Source organism: Pygocentrus nattereri, chromosome 1 (assembly GCF_015220715.1).
Source record: "Pygocentrus nattereri isolate fPygNat1 chromosome 1, fPygNat1.pri, whole genome shotgun sequence".
NCBI classification, from domain to species: domain Eukaryota; kingdom Metazoa; phylum Chordata; class Actinopteri; order Characiformes; family Serrasalmidae; genus Pygocentrus; species Pygocentrus nattereri.
The window spans coordinates 28,575,970-28,600,524 of NC_051211.1; the positions used below are offsets into that span (position 1 = coordinate 28,575,970).

Sequence of the window (24,555 nt, forward strand, 5' to 3'; positions counted from 1 at the left end):
GAGGCCTTTCATGTCTGCAAAGGTGTGCAACATGGCACTACACAGGTGAAGAACCAGCAGCTGAGCGGCTGGGTAATAAATTGTGTGACACCGTGACCAAACGCTTACGCGCCCATCACAGAAAGGAAGCCACACGTTTAAACATTTTACGTCTTTATTAGGACCGGACTGCCACTTTTTCTGTTAAAAAAGGTTGCAACTTTAAGACTGCCGTTTTGTCAATTTGCATCACTGCAGCAGAGCAGTCAACTCAGCGCTAAATGACGTGAAACATACTATATTATATATAATGTATAATACATATAAGGGCGTGAAATATATTGCAATACTGGAGAGTTTAATATCACCTAGTGATATGAAAAAACCCAAAAAGCCAAAGTTCAGGAAAACTGTGGATTTAAAATAATAATAAAAAAAAATACAGAACTTCACTAAATATCATGGGACACTAACCCAACACTCACCAATAAAACACCAATATCCTGCTGCTGGCATTTGGCTTTATACTGTTCCAGAAGAGGAAGGAATGAACCAGAGTGAATGCAAATCATTCGGATTCCCAATCTCACTCAGGTGTGACACACCAACTGGACGTTTGAGTCTGTAACATGGTTTTGGGTCAGTGTGCTCTGGGCTCAACAATTACAGAAAATGCACATTTTTTACTTAATAAATTTAAGTTTTAACCTCTCTGCTAATGGCAGAGGGCTATCCATCAGATCACTGGAATTATCTCCCTCAGAGTCTGAAGCCTGGTTGGGGTGTACCACATTTAGCTGCTCTTTTATGGGCAACATGCTGAGTCTGTCCTGTTTGAGGGGCTGTGGGTGAGGGGCTAGAACAGTTTTTTGAGCGACATGCAGTTTGCTCTTGGCCTTGGCTTTGAATTTGTTTTTCTTTTCATCTTTTCCAAGGTGATTCTCTGCATCACTGTCTTCACTGGAAGAACCCCGGTTAATACAAACATCTCTTTTAGAGAAACTCTGTTGGTTTATCTGGGCAGTGCCACTGTGTGATTTCTCACAGCTGAAGGCAGAGTAACTTCTCTGAGGCAGTACTGAGGAGATTAAAGTGTGTTTCGGTTTAGCGAATGTATATTTTGGTCGCACCTTATGAGTGAGGCACTCTTTGGGCTGCTGTGCTTTTGTGGAGACATTTTTTTCCTTTGAAGCTGGAGCACTGGGGTTAAGTGTACAAGGCTCCGATTTTTGACTCGATGAGCTAAGAAGAACTTCACGATTCTTAGATAGTAATTTGCAAGATGGGTTGAAAGTGTTAGTGAAGTCAGCATTCATCATGTCAAAATCAATATTGTGAACGTTGGTCGTGGTTGAGTGTTCTCCTTCAATCAAAGAGTCAGCAGACTTCATTACGTTCCTCATAATGACCCTCTCCCTCAGTGGAAATTCAGAGAGAACATCAACCTGTGGAACTGCTGATCCTCCATCTTCTGACCTGAGAGCAGTAGCTGAGCCACAGTCTGCTGTTTTGGCTCCGTCATCTGATTTTCTCACTAGTCTTAGATCAGCCACACAGCACTGAGGCTGAGATGATGGGGAGGCAGTGAAAGATGAAGCAGCCCAGTCAATACTGCTCAAGTGCAGCTCATCAAGCACACCAGATACAGAAGGGGAGATTTCAGCCTGAGAATTTGTGCCTGTATCACAGGGGGAAGGCAGAAGCTCTGACTGGATCTCCTGTTGATTTGCGAACACTTGAGAGGGCTGTTGTACATCAAGTGTAGCAGTGGAGCACTGGCCTGTTGTGGATTCTAGAGTCATTATGCTGGGTGAGACCATCTCTGGAGATGCTGAGGCTTCAAGTTCTGTAGATGTCTTCAGGGACATCTGAGCAAAGAGATCAGAGACTACTTCAGGGGAATCTTGCAGCTTCTCTTTTTGTGCCCTTGGTGCCTTCTTTCCTGTTGACAGATAATTAAAGCACACAGACATATTTCTTAAAAGTGCCCAGATTTCTATTTCCATAATATTGCTTAAAACTAGCATAACATACTACATTGTAGGGTCCATTTTCATAAAACACTTCATTGCAGAGAACTGATACACAGGGTTCATACACCTTTTCCAAGGTCAAATTCAAGAACTTTTCAAGCACTTTCAAGGTCAATTTTCAAGCTTTTCCAGCACTGTATAGCTGTAGTAAATTACTGAGTCAGGATAAAATAATTGCCCAAAAAAATTCACTTGACAAATCACTTCACTTCGAATAAATTATGTACTGAAAATGTCAAAAATAATAGCATTCACCTTTGAAGTAGGCAGTCAACCAGCTCTATAACCTTCTTCTACAGTATTGTGCAAATCAACAGAATAGGATTAATGACTAGTTACAACTTAAAAAAAAAAAAAAAAAAAACTGACTGGCAGATCGCAGTCACACACTAGCTAGCGGTATTTGGGTCACGAACGAGCTCTTTGAGCCAGGTCTTTTAAGTCAGGGGTCGACAACCCAAACATTTAGAAGAGCCAATCTGTCAGTTCAACAAAAATCAAACCATCTTGTGAGCCACAACATTTCATGTCCACTTTAACATCTTGGCTGTAAATATGACTCAGCATGTGCTAAAACAAGCTAAAACATATATAATATAAAACGTAGACTTACTTTGCTTTAAGCCTATGGCTCAGCTATAGCTGTGCTTCTTGCATCTTTGGCAGGATAGTTTTCAACAAAAGTAGAACAGCTTCTTGCTTATCTTAATGTTCAACTTTTTACAAAGCTGTATATCAGGAAACCAGCTGGAGTGATTAGAAATGCAAATAATTCTGTGAGTCTCTAAACTATCGATGTTCATCTTTTTTTTCTCTTTGCCCTTTCGTTAGCTACTAGCTGAGAGAGACTTGTCTGTGTTGCTGCGGTGACCAGAGGTCTGTGCGCCAACCTTCAGGGTTAAAGGGTGAATTAGCAGATACACATTAGCTCCAGCGCTTAAGACCTGATCGTTCTGTGTTAGAACAAATCAGCATAGCTTTATTTTACAGCAAAGAATGATTATTTTACCGTAAAAATCCAATTCTGCTATGAAGCCGCAACAGTGTAGAGAAAAGAGTCGGCATTTCTGTGAGAGCCAAGCCAAATGATCATGGTTCACTAAAAAAGAGCTGAAATTCACCATAACGATCACAGACGCAGACATGCAAGCGAGCCAAGGTGGAGCAGTTTTCATTTTCGACTGCGACTTATTTTATTTCTCCAGCTAATAACTGAAATATTCATTCAGATGGCCTTTTTTTGTGAGAGAAATACAGCTACAACTCCAATCATTTTTAAGCACTTTATCCAAAATTCCAGCACTTTTCAAACCTGGAAAATACAACATTAAAATTCAAGCATTTTCAAGGATTTCAAGCACCCGTATGAACCCTGGATACATTCTAAGAGATTAAGAGTTTGAGCTTTACACTGAATTGGGGAATGGGTTGGCTTACAAACAATATACACAATTTTCACTGCATTTCTTGATCAAACAAGTTGTTTAAACAATTAAGGTCATTGATGGAAAAGCTAAATAAATCTCTTTAAAAGAGGGTAACTGGAGAAATCTGTTCCGATCAGTTCAGGGGTGACTGACATTAGGGCTTAATCATTTGGAGAAAACATCTAATTGTGTCTAATTTTTTGCAACTGCAATTCAAACTGTGAGATTTCTTATAAATTAAGGTTCAGGACTATGATTTTTCTTTGGCAAACAAAGACCAAAAAGTCCTTTTTCTGGCTTGAGGCTTGATCCCTGAATGTAGTATGCCAGACTGCCAGTAAGTTGTAGTTGGGATGTCACAACACATGGAGGTTTGGTTGACTGATTCAACTTCTCTACATGCAGGTCATAAGCTCTGTGTTATTAGGCTAAATTCATTAAATAAAAAATTTTATTTTGGACATTTTTGATAATGTTTTGAAAATTGCACTCTCCTAAACTGCTATTTTGACCTTAAACAATAAATCTTTCAGCCCTAACGCACTTGGTCTTAAGCGAGTTTTGTTTAAGTGCATTAAGACTGAAGATGAACCTCAGAAGAAATGATAAAGCTCATAAGAGAATTTTAAGATTAGGAAAAGGTTACAAAAGGATTTCTAAAGGTTTTGACATTCATCACTCTTAAATCTGACAACTGGAGGTCCAGCCCTCTGGCTGCTTCACCCAGGCATGGGCATCCTACAAAGATGAGTGAAGGGTTACACCTTAGAACCCTAAAACAAGTGAAAATGATTTCTAGGATAATAGATAAAAGATTCCTCACGCTTGATAATGTCTACTATAAGTAAACACTGAACAAAACTATTACTGATGGTAGATTATTAGTTCAATTCCAGTGTGTGTGTCTATGATCTACAACTCCAGAGAGGTTGGGACATGCAACACAGGAGTAAATCAACAAGAAATGGATAGAAAAAAATAGTTTTTAGGGTAGCCATGTCAGAGGCTTTACACCAGTATCACTGCAATGCAGTGGTTTACACTTGCACTGTCTGAAACAACTCTATATGGTGCAATGGGGAAACTGCAACATAAAACAGCTAAAGAAAGCATTTAGTAAAGGTCTTTGCCAATACAAGTTTTCATTAGTCATTTGCTATACTCTCATTATACCTTTTCCATCAAAGACATGGCACTGTAAAATGCTTTTCTTGTTAGACATGTCTTTATTTAGTATTATAGCTCAGATGAAAACCACATACTTCAGTGCTCAACACAGTTTCCAGCCAAAACCTCACATCTACTAAAGGTAAAACTGGTAAAACTGATTAATTGAATTAGGCGTGTTTCAGCAGGCAAATCAGCAAACTGTGCTGAACTCCAGCCCTGCAGTACTGGAACAGAGCAGCCCTGCGCTATAGTCTCTTTATAGAAATACAAAGAGCATTCATTAATTTTGATAAAAATTTGTTGATTAAGTTAGCTTCTAGTGACTAGTCATCTTTCAGTGACTGTGCATGCTTAAATAAGCAACCAGCAAAACTGACTAAAAATGCACGCTTGATCAGTTCAGCTACAATATGTTACAATATGCAGTGTGTTACTACACATTTTATCAGGTCATTTTTGTTATAAGGCAGGGAACACGCAACTGTCAAAATAAAACACACATCAGATTACATTGTTTCTCTTTAAAGCCATGTGTATACTTCTAAATATGAAATAGAGAGGAAAAAGTGACAGGTCAGTGGAATGTGGATAAATGGGCATGAACCCTGGTGCCACACCTTATGTTAATCACAGTGTTTTGAGTGTGAGGGAACTGTTGGGATCTGACTGTGTAAGTGTGAGAGAGTAGCGAGCCAAGCCTAAAGAGTGTCACATCTATACCCACAGCTTTGATCTCAGCATTTACAGAGAAGGAAAACCACATCTACTTAAAACACCCTAAAACTCCCAGAGTCACAGTTTCCCAGGAATGCCACAACTTCCATCAGCCAAATTACATCAAACAAAGTAAAAGTTCATGTGTATCGGTAGAAAGCGAGAGAGCGCAAGAGAGACAGAGAGAGAGCGAGAGAGCGCAAGAGTGAGAGAGAGAGAGCGCGAGAGCGCAAGAGAGAGAGAGAGCAACATTTATGTAACTTGTTTTCCAAATATACAACGAAAAAATGACTGTCTAAAATTAGTGGTCGAGGATTGAATTTTGTGATATGCGAGTGAAAAGTCTTTAACAGAAATTCAACACTTATTCTGAATAAAGGAACTGGTGCTGAAGACAATGCATAAAGCCAACATACATATCGTCACTTCTGAAAACTCTGTTTCTTCTGTACAACATCAGAGATAGGTGTGTTCCAACAGTGACAATATAAATTAAATTAAATAATCGCAATCACAGTCTCAAAATGACTTCAGTACAAAACTAAAAGCACCTGTTGTATGTCCCACGGGACATATATATATGCAGAATTCATCACATTTAAAAAGTGGAGATCAAATCTTCATGCAGATAACTTTACAAAAAATAAATGCAAATAACCTATTACAGTACACTGTCATTTATATCCATTACAGTAGTTTATCATTTAGAAACAATAATATTGTGTCTCAGGTCTTTATTCACAGAATTCTATGTGTGTTTTTGGGCATTTTCATTTTAAAAATGACATTAAAATTAAAATGCTGAATGCGAACTGATGAATGTGTGAATGAAGGACCAGAAAAGTACATACTCTTTGATTTGCTGTCTTTAGCCTCTGCTGTTTCCTTGTTGAAAAGTTGAACGATGTGTGGGAATGCAATGGAGAACAAGTTCTCCTCTTCCACTGTCCTCACAACATCTGGCTCCTGTTGAAGACTGTCTTCAGGAAATACATAATGATCTGCAACACCACAAAACAGTTTGAAATATCAGTGTAATATATACAATAGAATAATATGCTTCAAGTCATGATTTCTCAAAAGAAAGCAACAAAAATGTTCTAAACAGACAAATAGCTCTCGGGACAAAAACCTTTCCTCATATTATCCCAGTGCCATCTAGTATTATCTTATCATATTGTTCAAAATTCACTTTTCAACAATATAAAAACTATTTTGTTACACATACATGTACAAAAGCACATTGACACTAATGAAACACTTATGAAACTAATTTGTAAGAAGCTCTAAATAATTAAGAAACTGTAGATGTGTCCAGGATGATGAAGAGCTGTAGATTTTAAGGATGTATAACATTAAGTTAAAATGAAATTAATATCCAGATGCCTTTTATTTGAAGTGATCAAATTTCAAAAGTAGGAAACTTAAGAAAGAACTATTAATATTTAATTATACTAAATTAATTAGCATTTTAAGGTAGAAATGTTAGAAACAAGTTAGTGAGATTTGAATCAACAGGTTTTCTGTTTATTACAGGGAAAGCACTGTTCACTGTAATTTATCATATTCTATAGATGCAGCAGAAAAAGATGAAAAATTCTGGAGAATTTATTTAACATAATATAATGCTGTGTGTTTTCTTTCAGCAAAGAGAAACCAAAACATTCATTGGCATTAATCTTTTAGCATCTCATTATAAAAATCTTTGATACGCAACTTCTGGGCTATTGTACAAGCATGGAGGAGGGGATTCTCAAAGTTCAGGGTGTGTAAAGGAAGCAAGTTTAGCACTTCAGGGTGATGCATTTGTTTCGTCACCTGTGACCCGCAAATCACACCACCCACACCTTCCTCACATCTCTCTTCACAACCAGACACTAACAAGACCAGCAGTGACATTCATCACACTTCTTCTGCTACAGAACAACAGCTCTGCTTGAAAATAAACAAGGATGGACTGGATTTAAAAATGTGAAAATCAGGTCTACAACAGTACTTTAAATGATGCACATCAACAATCCATGACTTAAGCAGTCAAATATTAAATGCCTCTAAGAGCTCAGACATAACGATGATTTAGAAAAGATGCTTCTCAGACAATAACCAGATTACAGACAAAGGAAATGTGTAATCTCACCTGGCTTCCTCCACAGAACTTCAAAGCAGGAGATGCCATTTCTTATGCAGTGCTTGTATATTCTGTTTGGACAAATTACACGGATTACTGAGACTCTATGTAATGACATGGAGCAACACAATAATAGTTCATTTCAGGAAATATTTAGCCGTTTATGACAAGTGAACTTCTTAAAAAGATTGCAGCATAAAGTAGAGGCAGACCGAATGGGCTGTATCTGCGCTGAAATTTCTGTTCCATGTCTTTTGTTCATAAGTTCGGTGTAAGTCATCAATGCAAGGACCTTCTCACTGGTGTAGTGTTTAGGCCACTCCATCTTGTCCAGAGCAAACTTCTAACAGATATAACAAATGAAAGAAAAAAATACAAGACACTGGGGTAGAAGCTCCATCATAGAGCATATTTAGAAATATTGCATTCAGACACTTTTTTTTCTTATTTAATATATTTCCAGTGCATATATTCCCTCCTAGTCTTTTGACTTTGAACATATATGAACAAAAAGTATGTAGGCTATTCATTAACAAAGTTATGTGTACAAATCACAGTTTCAAAACATAAACCACAATTTAGTACGTTACTAGTTAGCTTTTTGCAGCATTGTTTTTTAATTTTGGCCTATTCCACTATCTTAACAATCTTAAATTTCCAAAGATTGCAAGCTTCCCTTCTGATAGACTCCATCATGAATTGTCAATAAGAATCAAGAGTGAAGACTGGCTTGGCCATGCAAACACCTTCACCTTTTTTAGAAACCAGTCTTGAGTCATTTTGGCTACATGTTTGGGGTCCCTGTCCTACTGAAACTTCAGTGTTCTTTGAGGATTCGGTTTCTTGGCCGATGATATTTAATTTTCCTCTCTCACTGTACATCAGTCTATTTATGTGCCCTTCGATTATGTAATAGCCCTGTCTTGCACACAAGTGGCCCTAGGTCATGGTGCTTCCACCTCCATACACAGTGAACTGCGTGTATGTTGTACTTGGGAACATGTGCGCAACCCTTCTTTCTCCATCTGTTTTGTTTGTTTTGTTTGACCAGAGTACATTGTTCCAAGAGAGTTCTGATTTGTCTATATGTATGTGTGCACATTTTTGCCACATATCTCCGTGCTTCTTTTTTAAGCAAAGGATTTTTGTGTGAGGTGTTCGAGTGGAAGGGATCGTGGTGTAGTCCATTGCTTATCACTCTCTGTGTAACTGCCCTTCCTGCTGCTCTCAGATCATCCTGCAGCTCTTTTCGAATGAACATGAGTCTGAGATTGTGTTGTGAAATCTCACAAGGCTTACTTGTCTGGAATGATTAGTTGTGGTTCCATGAAATTTCTATTTTCATATCATCAAACCAATTGTAGTGACAGGGATGTTAAAGGTATTTGCTATAGCTCTATATTTTTTTTTGTTGTTTAATAATGTTGTCTCTGAGAAATTTAGGAAACTCTTTTACCCTCACATTTACCCTGACTGCTTGTAAATTTTAAATCGATATATGCAATGGTGCCCAAACTTTGTGGGGTCAAACATACTTTGAGGGCCAAAGTAATATTTGTGATGGGCCAAAAGGTAAAAAAAAAAAAAAAAAAAAAACCCAAAAAAGCTTCTTAGCTTTACATCTTCACACACGATTAGTATACTGTTGACAACATTTAAATTCTGTAATGGTTTCTATACATATGAAGCAAGCAAACAAATGTTTTGTCTTTAAATTCTCTACAAAAGTATTCATTACATCTCTTCTTGCCTGTTTGTATGATTGCTGTCCATTTCTGTCATTAGCTCATAACCAGTAGCTGTGTTGTCTCATGTTTTGTTTAGAGATGATTATGTAGCAAGGATATTGATTTTCTTTTGTAATTTTAGTTTGTTACATTAGACTGTTTCTTTACAAAACTGTTAAAACAATAAATAAAAAACAGAAGTTGAGTGAGTGATGAGGCAACTTTTAGCAGACCAAAATCAAACATATCTGTGGGTCAGCTTTGGCCCACGAGCCTCACTCTGGGCAACCTTAACATATAAGGCTTTTTGTAATGCCAACACATTAAATATCAGCACCCACAAAAGTGTTTTGGAGAGGAAATTAAGAAGTAATCTAGATTAGAACCATATCTGTAGAAGGCATTAAGTGGCCTAGAACACAACAAAGTCTGTAGAGCCTGGTACCTGCATGAGGAGAAGGTTGGGTTTCCTCCACTTAAAACTATGAACAGCTTTGTCCTTTGGAACCAAAAATTCACTGATGATCTGAAAGTCAAGATGAATTTCACAGTAAGTTGTACAGACCACATAGTCTAAATCAAATTAGTTTTAGGCTACACTATACTGGATCATACTGATAGACTCACCTCTGAGAAAGGGAACTTATCACATGCAAGTGTTTTCCTGTGAAAAGAAACAGTAATTGTTAGAATTCTAAAGATTGAAAACACCATAATTAATATTTATTCTTAAGCACCCTGCGATGGACTGGCGACCTGTCCAGGGTGCATCCTGCCTTCTGCCCAATGACTGCTGGGATAGGCTCCAGCACCCCCAAAAGGAGAAGCGGCTTAGAAGAAGTGTGTGTGTGGATGTATATTCTTAAGCAAGTTTGTAATAGTACTAATAACAGTGGAATGTTTTGGTTACTTTTAAATACTTCACTTTTAATGCTTGTCTTTTTACATAGATTTTTGGACATGAGATCAGATATTTGTACATTGCAATGCTAACTCACTTTTTAATGTTACTTTCAATAGAGGAGACCTGGCGAGCATGCTCAGTGCAGTGCCAATCACATGGACACTGAGAGTCATAGTCGTGAGGCTGGCAGAACTGCTTACTGTCACAGAACACACAGCCACTACGCTCATGAGATTTAGCAGAACCTAGCGCAGGCAGAAGAAAGAAAATCAATGCATAAGGAAACAAGCTACAAAATCATGTTACAAAAAAAATCTTGTTTTTAAAGTATGTGCAACCATCTGATGTCAATACAGTGCTGTGCAAAAGCCTTGAAATAGTTAAAATAAACTGATCTTGGTTCCTGTCTGTAAAACATTATAAAACATCAGAATAACAAATACATACAACAAACATAAATACAGTAAAATGTAACAACAATTATTTGTTTAATAAGTTGTTAATATGTACACCGATCAGGCATAACATTATTGTTTCTATGCTCATTGTTCATTTTATCAGCTCCACTTACTGTATAGATGCACTATGTAGTTCTACAGTTACAGTCTGTAATCCATCTGTTTCTCTGCATACTTTGTTAGCCCCATTTTACCCTGTTCTTCAATGGTCAAGACCCCCATAGACCCTCACAGAGCAAGCTCTATTTGGGTGGTGGATCATTTTCAGCACTGCAGTGAGACTTGCGTGGTGGTGTGTTAATGTGTGTTGTGCTAGTACAAGAGGATGAGACACAGTAGTACTGCTGGAGTTTTTAAACACTGTCCACTCACTGTCCACTCCATTAGACACTCCTACCTTGTCAGTCCACCCTATAGATGTAAAGTCAGAGACGATAGCTCATCTGCTGCTGCACAGTTTGTGTTGGTCGTCCTCTAGTCCTTCATCAGTGGTCACAGGACGCTACCCACAGGACACTGTTGGCTGGATATATTTGAGTAGTGGACTATTCTCAGTCCAGCAGAGAATAAACTGAGGTGTTTAAAAACTCCAGCAACAGTGCTGTGTCTGATTCACTCAGACCAGTTCAACAACACACTAACACTCCACCACCACCATGTCAGTGTCACTGTAGTGGTGAGAATGATCCACCACCCAAACAATACTTGCTCTGTGAGGGTCCATTGGGGTCCTGACAACTGAAGAACAGGGTAAAAGGGGGCTAACAAAGTATCAGAGAAACAGATGCACTACAGTCTGAAACTGTAGAACTACAAAGTGCAGCTATACAGTAAGTGGAGCTGATAAAATGGACAACGAGCGCAGAAACAAGGAGGTGGTCAGAATGTTATGCCTGATCGGTGTATACAGTTAAAAGAAGGCAGGTTGGGTTCCTGACTTCTTGCTGCACTCCAGTTGCATTCCACTGCATGGATTTCTTAAATGCGATCAGAGGCACACATCATTCATTCATTAAGGTCCTGTTTAGCTAAAGCAGGCTTTGGATAGTAACTGAAAATGCTGGACTTCATTGCTTACTGCAGAGATAAATTACTTCACATCATTTTATTTTTTGGAGAACCCTCTGTAAATGTCTCGTAGATGCTTAGCTTGCATTTAACTTACATTTATGTTAAGAGAGTGATGCTAATTAAGTATTATATTTACTTTAATTTACCAAACACTAAACCTAGATGAAACCCTAACCTCAACCACAAATCAACTCAAAAGTCCTAAGCCTAACCCAGGTACTAATCCTAACCCTAACCCTGTTAATAAAATGGGAGCCATTTAAATCTTCTTCTTTCGGGTGCTCCTTTTAGGGGTCGCCACAGCGGATCACTGCCTCCTCTACTTTTACACCAACCATCTCCATGCCCACCTTCACTACATCCATAAACCTTCTCTGAGGTCTACCTCTTCTCCTTCTACCCGGCAGCTCCAGCTCCAACATTCTTTGCCCAATATATCCACTATTCCTCCTCAACACATGTCCAAACCATCTCAACCTGGCCTCTCTGGCTTTATCTCCAAACTGCTCCACCTTCACTGTCCCTCTGATCTGCTCATTTCTAATCTTGTCCATCCTTGTCACTCCCAACGAAAATCTCAGCATCTTCATCTCCGCCACCTCCAGCTCAGCCTCCTGTCTTTTAGACAGAGGCACAGTCTACAAACCATACATCATAGCAGGACGCACTACTGTCTTGTAAACCTTCCCTTTCACTCTTGCTGCTATCCTTCTGTCACACATCAGCCCTGACATCTGTCTCCACCGACTCCATCCTGCCTGCACCCTCTTCCTCACCTCTTTTTTGCACTGTCCATTGCTCTGGATGGTTGACCCAAGATATTTGAAGTCATCCACCTTTACAACCTCTACTCCTTGCATCTTCACCTTTCCACCTGCCTCCCTCTCATTCACACACATGTATTCCATCTTGTCTCTACTGACCTTCATTCCTCTCCTCTCCAGTGCAAACCTCCACCTCTCCAGATTCTCTTCCACCTGCTATCTACTCTCACCACGGATTACAATGTCATCTGCAAACATCATGGTCCATGGAGCCTCCTGCCTGACGTCATCTGTCAACCTTTCCATCACCATTGCAAACAAGAAGGGGCTCAAAGCTGATCCCTGATGTAACCCCACCTTCACCTTGAAACCATTTGTCACTCCAACTGCACACCTCACCACTGTCTCACTATCCTCATACATGTCCTGCACCACTCGAACATACTTTTCAGCTACACCTGACTTCCTCATACAGTACCACAGTTCCTCTCTTGGCACCCTATCATATGCCTTCTCTAGATCCACAAAGACACAATGTAGCTCCTTCTGACCTTCTCTGTACTTCTCTACCAACACTCTCAACACAAAAATTGCATCTGTGGTTCTCTTTCTGGGCATGAAACCAAACTGCTGCTCACTGATCTGAACCTCTCACCTTAGCCTTGCTTCAACAACTCTTTCCCATACCTTCATGGTGTGGCTCATCAACTTTATACCTCTGTAGTTACTGCAGCTCTGCACATCACCCTTGTTCTTAAAAATGGGGACCAGTACACTGCTTCTCCACTCATCAGGCATCCTCTCACTCTCCAGGATTTTGTTAAACAACCTGGCTAAAAAGTCCACTGCATTCTCTCCTAAACATCTCCATACCTCCACAGGTATGTCATCTGGACCAACTGCCTTTCCATTCTTCATCCTTTTTAAACCTGCCCTCACTTACACCTTACTAATTCTCTGCACTTCCTGATCCACTATCTCTCCCCCCGTTGTCCTCCTCTCTCTCTCGTTTTCCTCATTCATTAGTTCTTCAAAGTACTCCTTCCATTATCTCAACACTCTCAGTCCACTCACTAGTACATTTCCCTCTCTATCCTTTATCAGCCTAAACTGCTTTACATCCTTCCCAGCTCTATCTCTCTGTTTAGCCAAACGATACAAGTCCTTTACTCCTTCTTTACTGTCCAGCCTCTCATACAGCTCATCATAGGCCTGAGCCTTTGCCTTTGCCACCATTCTTTTCGCTATGCGACTAGCCTCACAGTACTCCTGCCTACTTCCTTCATCTCTATGGTTATCCCACTTTTTCTTAGCTGCCTTCTTCTTCTGAATACTCTCCTTCTGACTTCCTCATTCCACCACCAACTTTCCTTGTCTTCTTTCCTCTGACCAGATGAAACACCCATCACATCCTTGCCAGTTTCTCTCACCACCTTATTATTCCCAGTCCTGAGGTAGCTCCTCACTGCCCCCAAGGGCCTGTTGCAATTTTTCCCTGAACTGCCTGCAACCATTCTCCTCCTTCAGCTTCCACCATCTAATCTTTGGCTCTGTCTTCACTCTCTTCCTCTTCTTTGTTTCTAATCTCATTCTACAGACAACCACCCTATGCTGCCTTGCTACACTTTCCCCTGGTACCACTTTACAATCTCCAATCTCGTTTAGGTGGCATCTCCTGCTAAGGATATAATCCACCTGTGTGCACCTCCCTCCACTCTTGTATGTCACCCTGTGTTCTTCCCTCTTCTGAAAATACGTGTTCACCACAGCCATTTCCATTCTCTTTGCAAAATCTACAACCATCTGACCTTCCGCATTTCTGTCTTTCACACCTTAATCAGGTTTTGCACAGTCCTGCATTACATTAAAATGTGATGATCATGCTGCTATAATAATGCCAGTTATGCTTTTTCATATAATACTGAAAATACCATAAACCAAAAATGAATCCATAACACTCATATACTGACCAGGGTGACGACACACCAGACAGTGGCTGACCTTCTTCACAGCAACTTCCAGAGTATCCGAACCATCTCTCTTCCACTCAGTGAACCTTTACATTTACAAAGGACAATGTAAATCAAAATTGCTGGGTCATTATTTTATTGGACTTCTTCTGTTCACTATAAAATCGGTCAAGCTTTATGATGATTAATGAGAGAAATTCTGAACTCTACAGATGATCGTTCTCCTAAATTTTCCAAGATAAGAAAACTTTATAGTACAATCACACCTACTTGGATACACTACATTACTTACAGCATACTCCTAACACATTATGAAAAGACTGGGTACCTTAAAAATAGTAAAAATCTAGCAGCAGAGATGCCATATAAAACCTGTTAAATAAGTAAATAAGTTTTTTACAATTATGGTATGCAAAATTACAGTAATATATGCAGTGTTAATATACAGTTTATGTATGGTTTATTTGCATGCGTGTAACTCAAAACTGACGATTACATTTTACAATACTTTAACAGGGAAAATACTTTTTCCAATATAGATTACTTCCAAATTACATCGAGTTTCCAGTCCAGTTTCCAAATGAAATCAAATGTAATTGACATACTCCAACAGGCCTGGCGGGCAAGTAATTGTGCCTCTGTGCCCCTCAAACACAAGTTTGTCCCAGCCATTAACTCTGATTGCCCCAAAATCTGCAAACTACAGCCAGGATTGACTGACCGATTGTAAATCGTGGCTATCATCGAGGTAAAACTCGGGTTATTTAACTGTGGCTTTAGGTGTGCATGTGTATCTGCTTTCCCACAAGTCTGCAGTTGAGCATGATCTAAACACAACCATCTGCTTTGTGCAGGCAGCCGTCTTGTTTCCAAAATATCAACTAGCTCACTAGATTCCATTGATTAACAACCTGACCTGAAATACCTACTTTTGAAGAAGAGTTTGTCCATTCAGACTCTGTATCAACTTAAGAGTTTGCTCTTTCCCAACACCTGCAACACCCTAGAGGAGCAGAAAAGAAGCACTTGGCTTTCATACTTTTCTCTCATAAGTGGTTATCACTCAGCATGTATCCATCCAAGAAAAAAAAACAAAAAAAAACACACATGTAGTTGAAGACATACCTTAGGAATGTAATCGCAGCCAAGGAGCACAGCCAAGCCCACAAGAGTCTCACGTTTCAGGTGCAGCTCATTCTCCACTCTAGACATTTTATAGCAGTCTATCTGAGGGTCCTGGGAAGATGTGGAGAATGTTTGGATTAGAAACCAAAAAAGAGAAACTGATGATAAATCCACCATTAAAAATACAAAGCTAGTCTGAAGGAATAACGAGCCTTCTCTAAGAACTCTGTAGCTGGACAAAACTAATGGACACATGACTTGGAATCTTTAGGATAGAGAAGTGAACAACAGATCAAATTTTACCCTTAAACTACAAGCTTATTCTTTATTTTATACTTCTGTAACTACTATAAAACAAATATATAGGTCCTGTAGCCATGGGAACGTGGAGGAACTGAAGGATGGCCCCACATACAAGTCTCTAATGTGGGTTGACAGTCAGTACATTCACTGAACTACAGGATGAATAACTCATAAGGTAATATATTCAGTACATAAACATACAGTTGTACACAAAAATTTGGACACCTTAAGCCAAATTACATATTTTGGTGATTTTTAAAGAGATAAGTAATACATCAAACATCTGCAGCAAACTATTAAAAAAATAATAAAACAAACAAAAAAATATTTTAAAAATCTGAAAATGTTAATGCATTATTACTTTATATCTGTTTTACTTCAAAGAATGGAAAATCTAAAGTAGTAATTGTGGTATGTGCAAAAGTTGACATCCACCAAGTCAGCACTTAAGAACAGTCCCATTTGATGTACGGTTTGGGTCAGTGTTGTAGAAGTCAGCCTGTTTTCAGCTCAAAATTAGCTAAAATCTAGTCTTCCACCTATAGACGCAATGTTTCCTGTGCTACTGACGGTCACATAACCCCAAAACATCCACCCCCGTGCTTAACAGCTGGTAAAGTCTTTTTTTTTAATCATATCTAGATGTTGTTTTGCATACTTCAGACTAGTAGTGGTTGAAATTCTTTGACCTATTATACTGGTACCACAAATAAGCACAGATAACGAGACATACAAAGCACGCTAACGTAAGCCACCTTAGCTGGATGGCTGAGCCAGGGATGTTTCAGTCCTGTTTCAAATGAAAATTAAAAGCCGAAATTACCTCCTGCTGTGACCTCTGTTCTGAAATAACCCATTTTTTCACAGTTCCCTTCATTGTCATTTCTTAATGACATTTCAGACAGTAGAAATTGCAAGCTGGAAGTACTCTAATATCTTTTTACAACCTCCTCCTGCACAGTAGGCATCAATTTCAGATCCTGCATTTAAACTGCCAAAAGTCATTAAAAATGTGTCATGAACTTCATAGTCACAGATTTATTATTTATGACCGAACTTTCATTCAGACAACAATTAATCAAATGTGTTTTGGAAAGTAAATGCAAATGTTCTAAGCAGAACTTGGGCTGACAGCTTCTTTGTGCCAAACCAAAGTTATTATAATTTTTAAATTTTCGTTACTTTTTTTTCATGTTTATTTTTTTATATTTAGTTTGTTCGGCTCCAGCTTTCCTTAAAGACGGCTGAGCACAGAAAAGTTCCACTACTAAACTCTCATTCATACACTGAGAAAAGTTTCAGTTTTTGAGTTTTTGAAAAGTTTGGTTTTTATTTTTATTACAGTTAACAAGCAGTGCAGGTTTTCATTTTTCATTTTACAAGCCCAGTTCCAAAATGCTGTGGAGAATGTAAATAAATGTACACCAAAACAGAATGATTAACAAATCTCATTGACCCATATTTTATTTACGATAAAACATAGAACACATATCGGGTGTGGAAAGTAAGACATTTTACAATTTCATGAAAAACACTTTTAGAACCTGATGGCAGTAACACATTCCAAAAAAGTTGGGACAGGGCCATGTCTACCATTGTGTAGCATCCCCTCTTCTTTTAACAACAGTCTGTAAAAGTCTGGGAAGTGAGGGGACCAATTGCTGGAGATCTGGGAGAGGAATGTTGTCCCATTCTTGTCTAATGTAGGATTCTAGCTGCTCAACAGTCCTGGGTCTTCTTTGCCAGATTTTTCATTTCATGATGCACCAAATGTTTTCTATGTGTGATGGGTCTGGACTGCAGACAGGCCAGTTCAGCACCCAGACTCTTTTTCTCCAAAGCCATGTTGTTGTGATCTATGCAGAATATGGTTTCATTGTCTTGCTGAAATATGTAAGGCCTTCCCTAAAAGAGACATTGTCTGGATATGTTGTTCTAAAACCTCTATATACTGTTTAGCATTGATTGTGCCTTTCCAGATATGAAAGCCGCCCACGCCTTAGGCACTAATCCAAGACCATTCCATCAGAGATGCAGGCTTTTGAACTGTGCGCTGATAACAAACTGGATGGTCCTTCTCCTCGAGTCACGGCATCTGTGGTTTCCAAAAAGAATTTCGAATTTTGATTCTTTGTCCCGGAGAAGATGACGCCGTTTCTGGATCTTTTTGACATATTTCCAATTTTTTCATGGCCCTGTCACAGTTTTTTGAGATGTGTTGCTGCCATTAAGTTCTAAATGAATTAATTTACCATTTTATGAAAAACAATGTCTCACTTTCCACATCTGATATATGTTCTATGTTCTATTGTGAATAAAATATGGGTCTGAGAATTGCAAATCATTGTATTCTGTTTTATTTACATTTATTTACATTTTACACAGTGTCCCAACTTTTTGGGAATTAGGGTTGTAGTAATAGTTTTAGTTATTTATAATAACCCAGGGAGAGAACATACTAGCTAAAGAGCATAGAAAATGGAGTAAAAAGAAAAGATAGAGAAGAGGGGGTTGTGACAACTCAACACAGAGAATGAACGATGAACAACTAATAAATATAGTTATTAGGCAATGGGTCCAGTAGTCTAAACCACAATCAAGTACAATATTGTTAAATAAAATTATGATTAAAATGATTAGAAGTCAAATTTGCCTAGCCAAAAATAACTGAAAAATGATCAAGTACAGAGTAATCTATAGACTGCAAAGGAATGTCTTAGTCCATCTTGCATCTTTCAGCATGGGTACAAAACGGTCTATTTTGATTTTTGACTTGTCTTGACACAAGTACAGTAAAAGAAACTGAGAAAAATACAGCATGATAATTTTCTGATTTCCCGTTTCCTCCAAGTACTTGCTCATTATGTGATTAAAAGTAAGTGAACTTTTGTGTTTGTGATGGGAGAAAACTCTGAATATAAGTACTGTGACTCTCTGTATCTCTTAAATGAGCGGATTCCAATTCTGGTCCACACAGGACAGGGCATTCCAAAACTGGAGCTAGGAATCACAGTTGTAAATGTATCAGAATATTAGGCAACTACCTTTGTGCTCATATTGAAGTTCCTGTAAACAGTCTGAGCTCCATACAGGAATGCATCTCCATCACTAGTTATGCAACCATCCACCAAGCCCTGTGCATCCAAGAAAGCACACATGGCCTCTGCTTCACCCGCTGCAGCTACCCACGGTACACCCAGACAGTCTAACATCTCAGCACACTGAGAGAGAGAGAGAGAGAGAGAGAGAGAGAGAGAGAGAGAGAGAGAGAGAGAGAGAGAGAGAGAGAGAGAGAGAGAGAGAGAGAGAGAGAGAGAGAGAGAGAGAGAGAGAGAGAGAGAGAGAGAGAGAGAGAGAGAGAGATTGAATGTTAGCAACTTACCGATGTTTCAGATAAGAAAAATAATCTTAGACTTAAATCAATTCCAACCCAAGACATGAATATTAATAACATACTCAGTGAGTTTGCTATGCATTAATAAGACAGGACTACCAGGAACCAAAGCAATCCAGTGGCAGTGGTCTCATATGTAGTGCTGGTGTGACTACACCAAAGCTAGGAGTCCACAGTAACAGATGGGTTATAGTCAATAACTGTACAAAATGCATAAGTATGGCAGGCATTTCTAATAAAACTGCCAACTGCGTGTAGATACAGGATAGATGTAATGAATTGGCAACTCTGTGTATGACAGAGTTAGCAATTATACAGTTGATCCTGTACACACAGAGAACTAATAGGGGTTGAAACAGAATACACTCTTAGCTTTACCTGTCTAAGGACAGCCTTAAAGCGCCCCCTGCTTGTGTTTTTGTCCGTCACTGGTTTAGGGTAACTCTTGGTTTTGCGGCCATGGAACACCATCTCTGTCCTCTTCCTCATAGTTTCTGCTTTGATCTTGGGAGCTTCTCCCTCCATAACAAACACAAGCTTCACACCCATTCGAAGAAGAGAAGACGTGCGGAAAAACAAATTGCTGCAAAACAGCAAAACGCAAATTAAGCAAAAATACTGCGCACGTACACACACACACACACACACACACACACAATACAGGACCTAGAAGTTACATTAATACTTTTAAAGGGCCTGTATCATGAAAAAATTAACTCTTTTCAGTTTTCTGGAATTAAAAGTGAGATGTAGTATGTAAATGAGGCACAATACAGGATAGCTAACAGAGGTCATTGTATCAGTCTAAAAAGGCATAACCTGCTTAGTTTTAAGGGCTAAAGAGTGGTTGAAAAATGGTCACTAAAAAATGAATGAGTGTTTTTGGTCTATAAAACCACACAAATGTTATAAATGGACCTCAGGGGAAAAAAACTAATGCAAGAAAAATCTAGGATAGGGGCTTTTAAACAACTGAATGGCCTACAGATCAATCGGATGCATGTATGGCTCCAAAGATGGAGAGTCAACTGCATCAAGTTAGAGCCAATTACAATAATGCTAATGATAGAAATATTAACAATACTCAAAAAAGAAGTTGCTGTCAAGCTAATTAAAACTCAAATCCGAAAAAAAATTCAACAAGTTCCCTGCCTTTACACTTGAATAGTATTTGGAGACAGAGCCCTTTGTCTGAACAAATTCCTTTTTCTTACCGCAGATGAGGTTTTGTGACTTTGCCCATCATGGCTTGGACATGTTGGGCTTCGCAGATCCAAAGACTCAAATCCACAGCCAAAGTTTTCCCTGTGAGACTGTACAATGGCACAGACTCTCGCACTGGAGCCAGAATTGACCACAGCTCAGTCACTCCCATGACTGACCAGCAAACAGGTAACCCGGTCTGGGGGGATAAATAAATAAACAAACACAGAAAGTTTAAGCAAAACCATATACATATACATAAATATTAATCACTTTCATGTCAAACCCTTAAATCAACTTGTAATTTTTTTCCAGTTATTAATTTATTTCTACACTATTTAGAAACACAAACGTTCATGTACATTGTGTGAACATTTCCTGATGAATGGTCCAAAATTCTTTGGCATTGTTAGATTTTTTTTTTTTAAACAGGTAAGACATCCCAATTACACATTCACCATTAACAAGCAACTCAAACTGTTGATCCAGGGCCTATATTCAAGCTTATGTAGGATTTTATTTACTATGACATGACAGGAACAGATCGTAGATCAGCACACTTACTCTGAGAATTTTTACGTATACAGACCCAGGTGTCAGTTCTAAGGATAAGACTGGAAACCACTGTATTAAGTGTTTTCCGGATACATCAAGCCTCAGACAATGTAATTTAGTCTATGAGAGGTTTGTTTGTTCTTCAGTGATACCGTCACATGATAATAAGGGTCAGCTGTAATAGCACTGAAAGATATAAAATCATGTCTGACTTTTAAACTGCATTTTGAAACCCTGTTTTCTTGCAGGTTGGCCTCTCCTATTTGATAAATAATCACAGAAAAAAGCTGCATTTACTGTGGGGGGGGGGGTTTGATTTTATTTTGTAGCAGTACACTATTAAACTCTGCCTCTAGATGGTTTCACTGTCCTTTTAGAAAGAAGCAAATACAAACGTTTTAGCTCACCCATCTGAGGACAAGCTAGTCCGCAAAGAAAGCCCTCCACAATACCATAAAAGATCAACAGTGTTATACACTACGCAACTATAAAAAGAAGAAGAATATAATCTCAATTATTTAAGAAGACTGCAATCATTTTCTGTAGTTGTCAAATTTTACAGTTATACTACACAGTGACAAACAAAATGTCAATTGAGAGGTTTGAGTTAAGTCAAACAACCGTAAATCAACGACAGCAGTGAGAGTATTCGCTGAGACGTCACGGGGCTTATGAACTAAGTTTCACCTTCGAACTTGGCGCACTGACTTGCTGAGAGCAGCACTGAGTAAACCGAACCGTCAGATAACATTTTATGGTAACTCGTTTAAATTTCATGAACTTTATCCATAGATCACTTTTCATACAAGTGGCAGCTCAAAGTGCAAACAGGTGGTAAATAAATGGAAGAAAGTCTTAGATAAAAGCATATTAAGCTAATCAGCTCTGCTCAGAGTCACTCAGAGTCAAACGCTACATGAAAGAGATGTTTCTTAAACATGTCTGCCAAATTTCACTACGTGATAAAAAGTGGGATTCAGTTCCACAGTGTATTGGCGTTATAACAGAAACAGGCCTGTCGATGTTTTCTCTGCTTCACGGCAGGGAATTGCTGAACGCCACTACCTGCAGACTTAAGACCAGGTGCTGGAACATAAACAGACAGGCGTCCTGCGAGGAAAACTGGGGCTCTCTCGGTATTCAGAACCTTGAAAACCAGCTGGTCAGACAGCTGACATTCACAGCTATAACAGAAATGAGCCCAGACACGGATTATTATTCCGGAGTAAAGTCATTTATGGGTTTGGCAGCGCTGCGCGGGTAGAAGTCCAGTATGAACCCAGACGAGCATAACGTCACCAAATTAGGCTGGATTATCAAGAGTGTGTTACAGCTTCTCATTTTCACAGAGAGGATTAATGACAAAAACACACCTACCCGGACAGACAGACAGGTTAGATATCCAACCACAGTCCGCTGGTGTTCTGACAAAAGCACTGCGTTAACCGTAGATAGCGCGCGATGCTCTGTCTGATTACCTCTATCGTAGTTTAGACGTTCATAACATCACCTGCAGAAAGCTTTACACACGCCCCGCTACATTAACCACAACGAAAGAATGAGCTGATTACACGAACTTTTAACGCACTAACGGCAGCTAAACTGCCAACACTTCCCAACGAACGCTTTGAATCCGGCGCTGCGTTTTCTCGACGCTTCATTCCTAATGCAGGTGTTCCCCTCATGTGCCCCCTAGTGTCGGGGAGCGCGGGGCTGTGTATCTGACTGCTTTGTATCCAGTTTCAACGTCCCGTCCACAACGTCTTATTTCCATAACAGGTGCTGTGCTGTATTTGTGATATACGTATATATTACTCTGTTCAGTGGCCACTGCGTGTTTTTTATTCACAAAAATAAATCCATGTGATGTAAATTGATCGCGCATTTTAAAGCGCTGTTTAACATAACTACCATTTTCTTTCGTCATGTACAATGAGTTTCTACCATTTTACGTTTGTCATGACGTAGAAACCTGTTTCAGTAAACCATTATATTAAACGAATAATCTCAGTGTGGCGCTCAGTCGAAGACTCGCGAACAGAGGAAACCCGGGGGTTTTGAACGCTACATGACTGGGCTACACGATGACGTGTCCCAGCGGCTGTTAACTGGCTCCGGCTTCGGCTTCACTGAGGACCGCTGCTGTTTGCTCTGCGAGCCCGTCTAAAGATTCAAATCGGCGTCAGCGTCCATGTGAGTGTTTGTGAACGTTCGTGGTTATTGTAGTCAGCTTCTGTCCTTGCGATTATTTTGTCTCTTCGGATGTTTTGAACTTTTCTTTGAATGCGGTGACGTAGCTCTGCGCGATAGCTAGGCTAATTTAGCCTCTACCTGACTTTGAATTATAGAACTAAACGGCAGTGTTTCTTGAAATAAGCTATAGCCGCTTTACCGTGTATATGGAAGTGGTAGTTAACGTTTTCACTGGTTAGTTTGGGTAAACTGACGCTAAATGGTAGCTGTGTTAACATTATATGAATGTTCGCCATAAGCTGCGTTCTTCTCGTAACCTAGCTAAACTAAGCTAAGCTATATGAGTAAGGATGCGTGTGTTATCGTACCGCTGTCGTCTTTGTCTTTCTGATTTACTACATGCAGCTCTGGTTAGATGCCTTTTGTGTGGATAGATACTAATACTGTTTGTACTCATTTACGCGGCTTAAACCCAGAAAGATGTGAGCTTGCGTTTACATCAGTGGTGAATCCACTGAGTTGTCTAGCTGAAAGGCGTTCCTCCTTACCTCCCTCGGTGTTGAATCAGTTTCACATTTTTAACGATATTTAATGACCATTTTATGTTTTCTTTAAACAGCATGGTGACCGACGTACAGCTGGCCATTTTCGCCAATGTGCTTGGAGTCTCCCTCTTCCTGCTGGTAGTGTTGTACCACTACGTGGCTGTGAACAATCCCAAGAAACTTGAGTGATTTACCCCCTCATGGATGCAACTGTTAAGGTGAAGTATTCGAGGCAAACTCCTCAGTCATGTCTTTAGAGAGCTGCACTCAGTGTTGTTCATGTTATAAAAACCAGGCTTATGAATTTGAAATAGGACCAGGACACACATTGCATGGCAGAGGCTGCCTGGTGATGGGAAACACTTGTATAATAAATAAATAAATAAAACGATTATAAATCTGCATCAAAGAGACATAATATGTATTGTTTTCCCCTGTAGGTTCAGGTTGTGATGGGCAGTCACAGGGACCACTGATGAGCAGAAAGATGATTCAGTCTGTAAATGAGTGTTTTGTAAGACAATGTTAATAAATTTATAAATGTATGGTCTTTTGTTGTTAATACATACTAACAGTTGTTAGTATGTGTTTCTGTACAATCTATCCATAGGTAGTTAGGACAGCAGGTGTGTTTTAATGGCTTTGATACAGAAATGCATGTTGAAAAGTTTGCCTACGTTTTTAGAAACCGTAGTCACTGTTTGTATTTACTGGCTCACCTAACTTTTGATGAGCTTGATGCCTCTCACTTTTATGCTCTGAACATTTGCCCAGATGATTTTGTTTAGAGTCTGACATGCCAGCATCAAAAAGAAAAAGGAATAGAGAGGCTTCTGGTAGGACTGAAGCACCACACACAGTGTTCACTGGATATTTGCGAAAAGTTCTAATA

The 24,555-nt window shown here is 39.2% G+C and overlaps 2 protein-coding genes across 3 annotated transcripts; one reads left to right on the forward strand and one right to left on the reverse strand.

The window, feature by feature from the left end:
• Window positions 1–310: 310 nt before the first annotated feature.
• On the reverse strand, window positions 311–22,522 carry LOC108435112 (GEN1 Holliday junction 5' flap endonuclease). Its single transcript, XM_017710701.2, has 14 exons — window positions 22,303–22,522; window positions 20,382–20,569; window positions 19,546–19,750; window positions 18,818–18,994; window positions 15,471–15,581; window positions 15,275–15,348; window positions 14,346–14,431; window positions 10,177–10,327; window positions 9,806–9,842; window positions 9,624–9,704; window positions 7,664–7,794; window positions 7,461–7,522; window positions 6,175–6,324; window positions 311–1,921 (listed from the first exon to the last, which is right to left on the reverse strand). The coding sequence occupies exons 2-14, from the start codon at window positions 20,540–20,542 to the stop codon at window positions 663–665; spliced, it is 2,685 nt and encodes an 894-aa protein (XP_017566190.1). The 5' UTR covers window positions 20,543–20,569; window positions 22,303–22,522; the 3' UTR covers window positions 311–662.
• A 98-nt stretch (window positions 22,523–22,620) lies between these two features.
• ost4 (oligosaccharyltransferase complex subunit 4 (non-catalytic)) lies at window positions 22,621–24,208 on the forward strand. Of its 2 annotated transcripts, none has more exons than XR_005130829.1 (3): window positions 22,621–22,704; window positions 22,937–23,118; window positions 23,738–23,874. XR_005130829.1 is itself a non-coding variant. In XM_017710704.2 (3 exons), the coding sequence occupies exon 2, from the start codon at window positions 23,739–23,741 to the stop codon at window positions 23,850–23,852; it is 114 nt and encodes a 37-aa protein (XP_017566193.1). In that variant the 5' UTR covers window positions 22,631–22,704; window position 23,738; the 3' UTR covers window positions 23,853–23,881; window positions 24,104–24,208. The 2 variants fall into 2 exon arrangements, 1 of the variants encoding a protein (XP_017566193.1); XM_017710704.2 differs by lacking the exon at window positions 22,937–23,118 and adding an exon at window positions 24,104–24,208 and having other exon boundaries at window positions 22,631–22,704; window positions 23,738–23,881.
• The last annotated feature ends 347 nt before the right edge of the window (window positions 24,209–24,555 follow it).